Source organism: Tachypleus tridentatus, chromosome 9 (genome assembly GCF_004210375.1).
Source record: "Tachypleus tridentatus isolate NWPU-2018 chromosome 9, ASM421037v1, whole genome shotgun sequence".
Taxonomy (NCBI): Eukaryota; Metazoa; Arthropoda; class Merostomata; order Xiphosura; family Limulidae; genus Tachypleus; species Tachypleus tridentatus.
In genome coordinates, this window is record NC_134833.1 from 63,877,338 (window position 1) to 63,891,233 (window position 13,896).

General features: G+C 34.8%; 1 protein-coding gene across 1 annotated transcript in view; it reads right to left on the bottom strand.

Annotated features, from left to right (window-relative positions):
- Window positions 1-985: 985 nt before the first annotated feature.
- Window positions 986-13,896, bottom strand: part of LOC143227382 (cell adhesion molecule 1-like) — a 105,207-nt gene continuing 92,296 nt past the window's right edge. The window contains exon 6 of the mRNA XM_076458835.1: window positions 986-1,284. Coding sequence (XP_076314950.1) covers window positions 986-1,284 — 299 coding nt within the window. The remainder of the gene's footprint in view (window positions 1,285-13,896) is intronic.

Sequence of the window (13,896 nt, forward strand, 5' to 3'; positions counted from 1 at the left end):
ATTGCGAAGAAGATGCACACCTACATTTCTTCAGTACTCACAACAGAGTTAAAAAAAACTTTCAGATCGTACACTTAGAAAACGTACTTAACTGAATTTGTTGTACGTCAAATATAGACGCAACAGTACTCTAATTACTTCCGTTTCAGCTAATATTTGGTTTGGCTTTGATGTTAAACACAAAAACTATATTATTGGGACTACAGTCAAAAACTCTGTTGATACCAAAATAACTTATTTAATGTTTCAGTGTATTCTAATTATTTTTCGTTTCAGACCCCCGACTAAATTTTATCCCGTCACGTTTCAGTTCAAAAGATTTGTTTTTCAGATTACACCGCAACTTTGATAAATGGGGTTAATTAGCGCTATCACTAAAGTGTTATTTTGTCTGTTTGTTGAATTACGCGCTAAACTACACGAGGGCTATCTGCTCTATCCGTTCCTGATCTAGCATTGTAAGACTAGAAGGAAGGCAGCTATTCATCCACACTCATCGCCATCTCTTGGACTACTCTTTTACCAACAGATAGTGGGATTTACCACATCATTATAACGCCCCCACGGCTGAATGAGCGAGCATGTTTGGCACAACTCTCAGATTACGAGTCGAACGCCTCAACCACCTAGGCATGGCGGGCCAGAGTGTTAGAGTTATTATAAAGATGATAACTCTTAACACTCTTCACATGCAAGCTTTAGACGGTTTGTAATTATAGCTACACTCTCTCGAAGAATTACATATTAGAGGTAGAGGGACACTAAATATAGAAAATTGTCAGACTGGAGAAGTTTGGGAAATATTTCTTCCATAATACTATGATGAAGAACCCGACATCAGAAAAAAGAAATATTTCCCTGTTATTTGTATAAAGTAAATTTACAAATTACACAGTGCTATTTTTATCTATAGATCAATTTTTTGAAAAGGTCTAACTTTTATTCTAATTTAACTAGTTAACGGTAGTTACGGAATTTCTTAGCTTTACTTACATTCTACTTTGACAAGTACATTTTTACTTTCTCCCCTGCCCTCAACATTAGTGGCAAAGCATCGATAATAGCCACTGTGATGGCGCTGTACTCGTTGAATCACCAATGTTAGGTTATTGACAGCTACTCTCTGCAAATGGTCATTCTGGATTGCTTGATCATTAAAATACCAACCACTGCTGGTTATGGAAGGGATAGCGTCAACTTCACATAAAAGATGGATGTCTCTGCCTTCTGCCACTGTCCAAGAGACTTGGTTTACTCCTAATTTTATGATCACTTCTGGTTTATCTAAATGATAATAAAATGTTACAGGTTACTCGTCTTCTTTTAAAGCCACAATTAAAAATATATCATTACGTGGTCCGTATATCATCCACAACACACACTTGATTGACCAGAAGGTCTTAAGTTTATAAATGAAAATAAATACGGATACAGAGAAAATTGTTCAACCCATTCAATAGATGTATAATAATATGAAATATATAATAATTTACACACTAGCTTTAAGTTCTGTTAAGTAAGTTATGTATTATGCCTTGGAAATTTACAGTGATAAATTATGGGATATGCATCTTGCATGGCTGCTCTATGATATTGTTAAGATTCACAATATCACTTACATGTCACATATGGAAGTTCATATTCATACAGGATTTTACAAATCCGTTGCTAACTTCAGGAAATAAATTATATATATGATGTCAAGGCCCCATAATGAAACTTAGGAGACTTTCTCATCCATCCTTGATCACACTTCTTCTAATGTCCATAGTTGGGTAATTCTGACAACACTGCTATTTTCATCACACACACACACATTACCAAACCTTCCATTCATTCTCCATTGTACGTGAATGTCATATTCCAAGACCATTTTTAGCCATTCCCTATGTCCTAGAAGTCAATGAATTCCCAATCAGGTACATTCATACGTACAACAAAAAAGGATATCACATGATCTCTGGTTTAATTTTATATGGTCCTTAGAGCTGTTACTGTAAATTTAGACGTGTCATTTACTTGATGCTTAAAACTCGTTAGCAATCGTTTTCGAGAGTATCATTCCTCGACAAATATCCTGGGATATCTTGCACATACAAAAGTGTGATGGGGAACAACTTAGAACAATCTTTCTTGTAGGTTCTTTGCTGTTCACTGTGTTACGAACAGTGATTTTAAATTAGAGCTCAGGGCATTCAATTGATCTGCTCATCTTCTATACAATATTCTTGGTCATAAACTGACGTAACATATATTTCCAATGGTAAGCCTATTCCTAATGACATTGCAACGTTGCGCATTCAAACATTCGCCATAAATCTAAAGTAGAAATAGAAAACAAGTCGACCGTGGCCCAATGGTTCCAATGCACAGCAACACGTCACTATCTCTATATATAATAGCTAAATTTTTATCTATCACGCTCTGTATCTCCTGAACGGTTAATTGCAGAAATAAAAATGTATGTCAAAATGCTTTTTCTCAAGAGCACGTTACAGTCAACGTAAGGAAAACATATTAAAAACAAGTGTTTCCTTTTGTGAGTAAATTTCATGAAAACAATGAACCTTCCTTCGCCGACTGATTGAAAGAAATATTTCGAAGGTAGAAGTGTGAATATGAGCGGAAAGAAAGCATAATTTATTTATATTTGACGTCAGTATCATATATGTACAATATTATATTATACCATGTCGAATAAATTGATTTGAATTGAATTGAATATTTCCCCTTTGATATTTATTGTAGAAATGACAACCGTAAAAAAAGTACTCATTTTAGTGATAGCCTTTTCTTGCACTCAGTAAAACGACAAGGAACGATGACATCCCATGGAAAAAATTATTGTGGGTACTGAGCGAAACTGAGCATGCTATTGTACTGGATTCACCCAGTACCACAAAACTCGAGCACTTTTGCCAACAATACATTGTATTCAGCCTCCTTTACTTAAAACCAACTATGCAATTTTTGTTTATTGAAGTAACACAAAGAATGACAAAAAATGTTTGCAAACAGCCCACTAGACAATAATATTGAATATACGCTCTCATTCAACAGATTGGGTTGAGTGAATATTTTATATTTATTCATCGTTATTTTAGGAAAATTAACGTCAAATTCTTTCAATAGGCATATGCTAGTATTAATGTGTTCAGATTTTATATATATTGCGAACCGCGGCGTCTGTCTCCCGTTAGCAAAGCTGTGCACGCAGACAAAGCTCAACATTCACATTTGAACAGACATGAATAATGTTGATGGTAAATTATATCTCATAAGCAGGATATTCTAAACTGATGTTGGAATTAACCAAACCACCATTCACATTTCAAAAATTATTGTGGGTACTGAGCGAAACTGAGCATGCTATTGTACTGGATTCACCCAGTACCACAAAACTCGAGCACTTTTGCCAACAATACATTGTATTCAGCCTCCTTTACTTAAAACCAACTATGCAATTTTTGTTTATTGAAGTAACACAAAGAATGACAAAAAATGTTTGCAAACAGCCCACTAGACAATAATATTGAATATACGCTCTCATTCAACAGATTGGGTTGAGTGAATATTTTATATTTATTCATCGTTATTTTAGGAAAATTAACGTCAAATTGTTGCAATGGGCATATGCTAGTATTAATGTGTTCAGATTTTATATATATTGCGAACCGCGGCGTCTGTCTCCCGTTAGCAAAGCTGTGCACGCAAACAAAGCTCAACATTCACATTTGAACAGACATGAATAATGTTGATGGTAAATTATATCTCATAAGCAGGATATTCTAAACTGATGTTGGAATTAACCAAACTACCATTCACATTTCAAAATGTGACAAAACTTAATGACTAAAAATAAAGTTGCTGCACATTATTGTTGAATGGTTCTCAACATGACAGAAATGTTCAATAATTATTTTTCATGGTGGACGGTACAAGTAACTCAGACCTTTGGCTCTATGTGACACCAAGAGTGCAACACAATTAACCTCTCTAAAATCCATGAAACAATTTAAATTGTTAAATTAACTTAAACTGTTCCTGTCACTAGGGATGGTACTTTTCCTTGTGCTTATAAAATACTGTTGGTATACTATAGCAAATGATAAAGTATTTAGAAGTACTGTCAGTGCTATAGGTGTTGAAATCATACTATAAGCTTTCAGTGTTTAATTAACATAATAAACACAATGGTGACTACTTAAGAACACTTCGTATATTTTAAACCTTCAACAAGGGTTAACTGTCCAAGTTATACTGAAAGTAATAAATTCTCCGCTCACTAGAAAACGATTAGAAGCTGATAACAGCTTTTTCAAACGTGAAATATCATTTTAAATGCGGTGTACTTCACATTGCCAACATTACAGCTGTAACTGTCAAGAGTTACTCCCCCCTCTCAGTGGCACAGCGATATCTCTACGGATTCACACCACGAAAAACTTGTTTTTGACACCGTGGTGGTCAGAGCGCAGACAGCCCATTGCGTAGCTTTGTGCTTAGTTCCAAATAAAAAATATAAAATTTCTACTGAATATTTCATTAAATCTTTTATTTATAAATTTTCTTTTCTTGGTGCAAAGCTACACAATAGGTTATCTGAGGGATTCGAGCCTCTGGCTAAGAAAGGGGAGAGTTTTATCTGACTCATGGTCTTTTTATGCTCATGATATTCAACATTGTTATATTTTATTTTATCTAAGATCAAAAATCCTCTATTACAATAAACACTGATGACTCCCAAGTTTAGTAACAGTTTGGATCACTTAGACAGCAGGTTTCTTTTAATTTTATGTATTTTGTGCAAAACTGATTATGTACAGACACGAAAGGTTTCGTTCTGTTTATCTTTGCGGTTGATTAAACTAACCTCGTTTTTTGAAAGAAACTTCGAGAAGCTAGATCTGTTAAACAATTCAAAATCTGTTTCAAGACTATTAATTTTAATATCTTTGTTTTCACTTCCGTTTACTCACATTTCGTGCCATTTATTCTTAGAACGTTTACACTAACACAGGATCTGTACCCTAACGCAAGCTCTTTACACTAACACAAGATCTGTACCCTAACACAAGCTCTTTACACTAACACAAGCTCCTTACACTAACACAAGATCTGTACCCTAACACAAGATCTGTACCCTAACACAAGCTCTTTCCACTAACACAAGATCTTTACACTAACACAAGCTCTTTACACTAACACAAGATCTGTACACTAACACAAGCTCTTTCCTCAGTATGCCCTCTTCTCTTCTTGTTTGTAGGATCAATATTTGTAAAGTTAATTAAACCTTTGGATAATCCAAATTGTTCATGAGTATTTAAATGAATTAATATACAAACACGCGATTTTGTGTGTTTTAGTTTTTTTGTGTGTTTATTGAAGACGACAATTCAGTATATAATATAAATTATAACTGTTCTACTATAATACACCAACAAAGCCTATAAACAATCATAAAACAGCGCGTGTTGTAAATGTATATGTGCGTCAGAATAATTTAGCCATACGTCACATGTTTAACTGACAACTTCATTACAAATTCTACATCGTACAAGTGCTATTAGAAACCTTGGTTAAGCATTCGGTATTTAAATAGGCACGATGAATTTTGTAAAAATCTTAATATTGCATTTAGTTCCCTTACGTTATCAATCCCAAAAGAAAATACTTTGTCTGAATTTCAAATAATGAACATGACACATTGCATCCAATTCTGCCATAATTCGTTAATCTAAGAAAGTTTTATATATAGTGCTGCATAGTTAAAAGCGGAAATTACAATTGTGTTTTATAAAAATAATGTTAATTAAGTCACTCTTAATGAAGAACATGGATTTCATAAAGAATAAGATTATCAAAAGACAACAGCGGTTCTCAGATCACAAAAATATATAAAGTAAGTGCGAAAATAGAAACAGTACTGAGTATAAGTATTGAGATTATTATAACAGCTGTATGTTATATTTATATTATATTTACTTTGCCTTTATTAATTAAAACCTTGGAAAAGAAAGGCTTAGAAAAGTTTCATTAAATGTTTTATCCCATTTTTTTTTTCGCAGCAAAGGTTTACAAAGCAATTGTTCCTGTATGCTACTATGTTATAACAAGAAGGAATCCTCAACAGCCACGACACTGAAAATAATTTTAAGTAGGATTATGGTAAATGAATCTGTGAGGTTTATGTTTCCTTTCTATTAGCTATAGCCCGGCAGGGCTAGGTGGTTAGGACACTCGATTCGGGATCTGAGGGTAGTGGGTTCGAATCCCCGTCACGCCAAACATGCTCGCCCTTTTAGCTGTGGGGGCGTTATAATATAACAGTCAGTCCCACTATTAGTTGGTAAAAGAGTGACTCAAGAGTTAGCGTGGGTTGGTGATAACTAGCTGCCTTCCCTCTAGTCTTACACTGCTGAATTAGGAACGGGTAGTGCAGATAGCCCTCGTGTAGCTTTATCCGAAATTCAAAACCAAACAATTAGCTATATTTTTTGTGTCAGTAATACCAAACGTAAAGCGTACGTGTACCAAATTTTATTACTCATCAGGATCTCTACTAGCCTATCCTCGAATTGAAATTCATTTAGGCAAAATTAGATTAGATTTTAATCTAATGGAGGAGAGAAGAAAAGCTAAACCTAATAAGGAAAAATACCAAAAAATAAATAGACTTGTGAAGAAAAAATGCAATGTTGCCAAGAAAGAATGGATTAACACCCAGTGTACAGAGATTGAAAATAACAAGGTAAAAGACAGCAAATATATGCATAAGAAAATTAGTGAAGTGACAGGAAAGACTCCATCAGCAAAAACAGGATGCTTAAAATCTAAGAATGGAGAAATCTTGATGGATAAAAAAGATATACTTAACAGATGGTCAGAATATATTGGGGAACTATATAACGACAACAGAAGCCCAACCCCCACACATAGAAATAGACACAGAAGGCGTTCCAATTATGCCTGATGAAGTGGAACATGCAATGAAGAAGATACATAAAGGCAAAGCAGCTGGTCCAGACGACATACCCATTGAACTTTTATTAGCCCTAAAAGAAGTGGGAATCCAGGAAGTGACAAAACTACTGAACACTATTTATGACACGGGTGAAATACCGGAAGACTTTAAAAAATCAGTCTTTATTGCATTGCCGAAAAAGCCCGGAACAACTGACTGTGAACAGCACAGGATAATTAGTCTAATGAGTCATCTTACCAAGGTACTTTTAAGAGTACTCATGTCTAGAATGAGGAATAAGATAAGACCAGAGATTTCTGATACTCAGTTTGGATTTATAGCCGATAAAGGCACTAGAAATGCAATTTTCGCTCTAAACATGCTCATGGAAAGATCACTGGAAGTACAAAAGGATTTATATCTATGTTTTATCGATTATTCTAAAGCCTTTGACAAAGTGAGACATGGTGACCTATTCGACATGTTGTCAGACCTGAACATCGATGCTAAAGATCTAAGAATCCTTAGAAACCTTTACTGGCAGCAAATGGCAGCTATCAAAATTGAAAATGAATTGAGTGAATATAGACCAATTGAAAGAGGGGTGAGGCAGGGATGTGTATTTTCACCAGATCTTTTTTTAACTTATACAGCGAAATAATCCTACGAAACATCAATGAACATCAGGGAGTCAAAGTAGGCGGATGCAATATCAACAACTTGCGCTAAGCTGATGACACAGTCCTTATTGCGGACTCCGAACGAAATCTACAGACTCTCCTCACAACAGCAGTAGACGAGAGTGAAGAAAAAGGCTTGCAGTTAAACGCAAAGAAAACAGAGTGCATGGTTATCTCAAAACAATTAATTACACCCACATGTAGCATAACCGGCAAGGACGTGAGAATAAAACAAGTCGAAAGCTTCAAGTATCTTGGATATACTATAACATCAAATGCAAAGAGTGACACAGAAATAAAGAAAAGAATTGTAATGTCCAAGGATACTTTTTTATAAAATGAAGTCCATATTCACAAACAGGAACATAACAAATGTCACTAAAATTAACACCTTGAAATCATATGTATGGTCTGTTCTCTTATATGGCTGTGAGAGCTGGACACTGAACAAAGATACAGAGAAGAGATTAGAAGCTGCTGAAATGTGGTTCCTTAGAAGGATGCTAAAAATATCATGGACTGAAAGAAAAACAAATGTGGAAGTCATGGAACTGGCAGGATACAAAAGGTCCCTCATGAAAACTATAAGAAAGAGACAAATGGAATTTCTAGGACACATCTGTAGGAAGAATGGGATAGAGAAACAGATGCTATGTGGAAAAATAGAAGGGAGGAAAAGCAGAGGGTGTCAAAGAACTAAATATATTGACAGCCTCAATAACTATGTCACTAAGAACTCAATGAGCAACATCGAGTTGATAAGGAGGATTGACAACAGAGAAGTCTGGCATGCCATGGTCGTCGATGTCTGCCGCAGATTTGACACATGAAGAAGAAGAAGATTAAATTAATCTATGAGACCCTGAAAGTAGTAATTGAAAGGGTTCGACCTCCTGAGTCGAAAGCTGTCAAGAGTCGAGGGAGATATGACTTAAAAGTTTGTACTTGAAAAAACAAAACGAAATTCTCAATAACCGCGGCTGTAATTAGATTTCAAATATGTCAAAATATGAAAGAATTACTGTAAACAATACGTCTCTAAGACCAAATAGTTGACTAGGTTGAACAAAAATCACCTAACCTCACGCAGGTAGTGTTTCTGGTAAACCACTGCTGTATGGTTTTCTTTGAAACGACTGTTAACAAATGAGAGGGTTAGTCATCACTGGTAGCGGATGTAAAAGAGAAAAATAGGAAGAAAAGATTCTATGTGGATTTAACATGATGAAAATGGTTACTTGTATCAATAACATAACTTTATCAGGGATGGGAGAAAGTGTAAGTCACTGAAAGGCATTAGTTGATTCACGGCCTCAGGTCATGTGCTCAGCTAATGTCAATTAAAGTCAAAGACTATCTTTTAACACCCAAAAATAGATACTTCTTTGTAGTAACAATCATTTTGGAGAGACTGGAGGATCTTACAGTGAGATGACTCTAATGGAATTCTTGTATTTTACACGCTGCTACTGTGAACTTGGTAATGGTGATTCAGCAGATAAATAAAACAGGCTTGGCATTGAAACTTGGAGGTATGGACTTACACAGTACACAGGGATATATGTGCAGTTATCCTATGAAGATCTTATGTACGATTATCCATTCATCCTATTGATGCTGGAATCATATGCTAATAACTCCTTATTGCCAATGTAGTACAACGATAAATAGATGCACACAACTGAAGTTATTATCAGTTATAAGGACATCAGTTATAATTGTCTGGCATGAAGTTTGATATTTGATGGACCATGCATCATGCGAATAACTGACGAGCTTCATAAACTCTTACGTCCTGATTGCACATTATATTAAAGCACTATATTGAATATACCTTCATTATACAACATCAACTGAGAAGAAACAGGTGATAGTTTGCTATTTGCAAACTGCCCAAAAGATGGATAATGATCAGTAATAAAATCCACTATAAAGAAGAAAATTCATACAATCAATTATAATTTTGTTTCAGAACGGACACCTTAAAAATATAATCAGTGCTGTCAGGAAAGCTAATGAAACACTCAGACCTAACTTGGCTATTTCTTTCCACACAGTGAGGTAAAACATGGCTGTCAGAATCCGGTTAATGTAGTACAAATTGATGTAACATTTCGCAATTGTACAATCTGTTGCAAGAACACGAACATTTTTTCTACCACGTTATTAAATTCAAAAACATGGTACTTTACCTGTGTTGCATCTGAAGGTACCCAGGGGTTTAAGGCTAAAGATAATGCACGTTATGAATAATGCAAAAACTGGAAAACATTGGAGTATTTCACATACAACTCCCAGCATGTAAACATGATTTGTCTGGCTGTATATGTGTGACAAACGTTGAATGGTGGTGTAGATCCTCAGTAGCAAACATTGTACATCATATGGTAATATCCCTTTTAGAAGCAAACACAGGTAATTGCTTATGCTTGGAAAAAAGTTATGTACTAATAGGTCCTATGTCTGTTGTATATCTTTTAGTGTTCCAAAGATAATACACGAGTATCTACATGAATAATGGTAAAAATATATCACTTCTAGAAAGTGATTGCAGATTGAATCTCAAGCAATCAATTCAGCCTTACACCCACCACTACACTGGTACAGGTATGTTGATGATACAACTGATGGATTCACATCTACACTTAATTTTTTCAACCACGTTAACTCTATACACCCCAACGTTAAATTTAATTGTGAACAGGAAAAACTAGTCAAATAACATTTCTCAACCTCAAGATCACAAGAACTGATATACAATTCAAAATAGAAATCAACTGGATTATACATTTCCTGGAACTCATCACATGAAACAAAACAAAACATCAATATATTAACAAACCAAATAAACACAGCCACAAAACTATGCTCAACCGATACAATTAACGAAGAAATCAACAAAATAAAACAACACTTCATCAACATTAACAAATTTCCTCAAAAAACCGTGGAACAAATTATACACACACACTTAGATCAACAACAAACAATAAATCCCAAGACACAACAGACTACAAAACTTTACACTGCTGCATACCATATGTTCCCTACATCAGCGAAAAAAACAACCAACATTTGGAAAAGAAAAATTATAACAACACACAATATCCCATTAAACACCAAATTTATTCAAAAACCAGGTACAAAACTAAAGTCAATACTACGTATAAACTACATTGACAGACACAACACCAACATTATTTATAAAATACAGTGCAACAACTGCCATGACTTCTATATTGGAGACAAAAGCCGAAAAATGGAAACCAGACTCAAAGAACACAAAAACATGCCTTCACACGTGTTTGAACACTGCAAGCTAAATAAACTCAACATAACCAGAGGAAACACCCAGATACTAAGTAGGGAAAAAATGTAAACAAACGCAAAATCAAAAAGCCCTACTTAAACAGCAACTTAAACCAAAATTAAACCTATATAAAGGAACACCTTTATACCCATACTAATTAATTACCGAACATTTAACTGCAACACCCCTACAATCTTCTACACGTTTATACTCTCGTTCCTACGACATGAGCCTGGCATGGCCAGGTGGTTAAGGCACTCGACTCCGAGAGTCGCAGTTTCGAATCCCCGTTACACCAAACATGCTTGTCCTTTCAGCCGTGGGAGCGTTATAATGTACGGTAAATCTCACTATTCTTTGGTAAAATAGTAGCCTAAGAGTTGGCGACTGGTGGTGATGACTAGCTGTCTTCTATCTAGTCTTACACTGCTAAATTAGGGATGGCTAGCGCAGATTGTCGTCGTATAGCTTTGCGCGAAATTCAAAACAAACCAAACTCTAAGACGTTAACCTCAATATGACCTCGTAAGACTCAAACGTTGTTCTCTGCTTTATTAATAAAGATGTAAATTATGTATACCCATACCAGCCATTCTGAAATACAGATTAGGCATTTCTCCTCCACAAGAAAGGTTGCCACAGTTATGGAAACCAACTAATGAATAAAGCGGTAAAATTTAAGCACCTGAGCCTCTGTTGTCATGTTATTTTGATCGCCATTTAACATAGACCTCTATGGTTATACCTTTCATTTTCGATACCTAATCATATAAATATATAGAAAAACTAATCATGTTAATGGTTTTGGTGGTTTTAAAGAAAGTTATTTTGAATCTGAAACGGAGCCTTCAATGTGCAGAACGTCGTGTATTAAACTTATTTTGAAAATGGAAGTCAACACGTTTCGTGACATTCACAGCCGGTAAAAAGTTGAAATGAAACAGCATGTATCAGAACTAAATTTTGATATTATTTAACATTTAATAGTGGAATGCCACCTAAATTTGAGCATTTTGGGGAATATACATAGCATTCCTTTAAAACACAAAATATTAATATGAAACCTATTCACATTTGGAACTTAGAATTTACAAAATAGTGATATTCTTTGTAGTTTACAAAATAGTGATATTCTTTGTAGTTAATGGAAAACAAAGAAAACTAGTTCTATTTCAGATGCAGCAAGCAAAGTGTGGCATCTTGCAACAAGTGAGAATCCACAAACACAAAATACAATAGTAAAAGCCATTCATTCATCCCAGATAACATTATCCCCCATAACCGTAAAGGAACTTTGCCTGGGAACCAGGCCAACAGAGCATGGCTTTGCCAAGATAAGTATTATAGTCACACCTCCTATTAAATTATCAAATACCTCACACAAGTAGAGAATGATACTATCCAAAGACATGCCAGTCAAGTATGATTGTACAGGTAGTTAAAACTGACAGTTTGAAACCATCATCTTTCTGAAATACAAGCATTATGAAAAACACGCAGGTTGGAGTACTGTGCTTTGAACATGAAAGCCTTATGATGAAGTATTTTACCGTAGAAACCACATTTCATAGGTACTCTCAGGATATGCACAGTCATCAGATAAACAAAATAACTGGATGTGGCAATATGGTCTTTAAGAAAGAGGTGAGGTTCCCAGATCATTTTAGTGTAATGTAATTAACCGTTATATTTCTCTTAGGTATCATCCAGACATTAACTTTGTCCTTTAACTCAGCAAGTCAAGCATCTCCGTTTTTTTATACTTTCACTGGTTTTTTAAAGTCTTAGACAGTTTCAACCGTTTAGTTATTGTATTCAGCAGCAAGCTCTACAATTTGTCACAATAGGTATTTGTTTGTGATACCTTTTAGGTTTTGCTGATAAAGTATTTGTTATTATTTGTCTCCATAAGTTTTTTTTTTTCTCCTTTAACCAACAAAATAATTACTACACTTCTCCTTTAACACACTCTAGATCTGAGAGCTTGTATTTGTCGATGCGATCAGGTGACTGGTTGGCTTATTTTTCTTGACAAGTGTCAGAATACCACAGTGATTGTTTGTTGACGTATTTGCTACAACGACAAGATTTGTGGTAAACCTTCAGCACTTCAATTTACGTTGGTCGGTATGTCCAGTTTTTATGTTCGTTTTTTTATAGTGCACGAGTAGATAATAAGTCATAAATGCTTAAATAATCAAATGCTAAAACCTCAAATTCAATAACGATTTAAAAAGGTTTAGCTTGGCGTTGTCAGAGGATTGAACGGTTTTCAGACTAGAAATAGAAACCTCTTTAAAAAGCGGTGAGGATATCTCTATAACTCTTAAGTAATCTAGCAAGGGATTTTCGGTTGATAATACAAAACGAAACCCAGAATAGATAGTAAATCTCTATCGCTCGTGGTGATACTACTTTTTGGGGGTCTTCTGTATATTTACACATTGCCAAAAGTAATGAAGACCGATTTTCTAAAGGTTTAATATAAGGCTTAAAAACCGTTTACCAATCATTTTAAAGATAAATCGTCGAACATTAAAGTTGCCAAGACGTATTTATTCTTATATCTTCTAGCAGTGTATATTACTCCTTTTTTTTTTCGCAATACTTTGAATAGCCATGTTTTTCTTATGCAGAGATATTTTTCATCTTTCTCTAAATGGTAAAGTTTAGACCGTTTTTGGTCTTCTCTGTTCTTTCTTTAATAGTGTCTATTCTTTAGGTTTTTTTCACCTGTTTATATTTACCACATGGTGCAATGTTTCACGTGTTCGTTTTCTTCCCATTTTTTGGAATGTCAAAATCCTATCCGTTTCATTGCGTTGTCTGTGTCTATGTGTTATTCCACAGTATCTGAATATTTCACCTTTTCTCTTTATTACGACACTGTAACTTTTCTTTTTCATTATTCTGATTTTTTTCCGTTCCCATTTTTCATA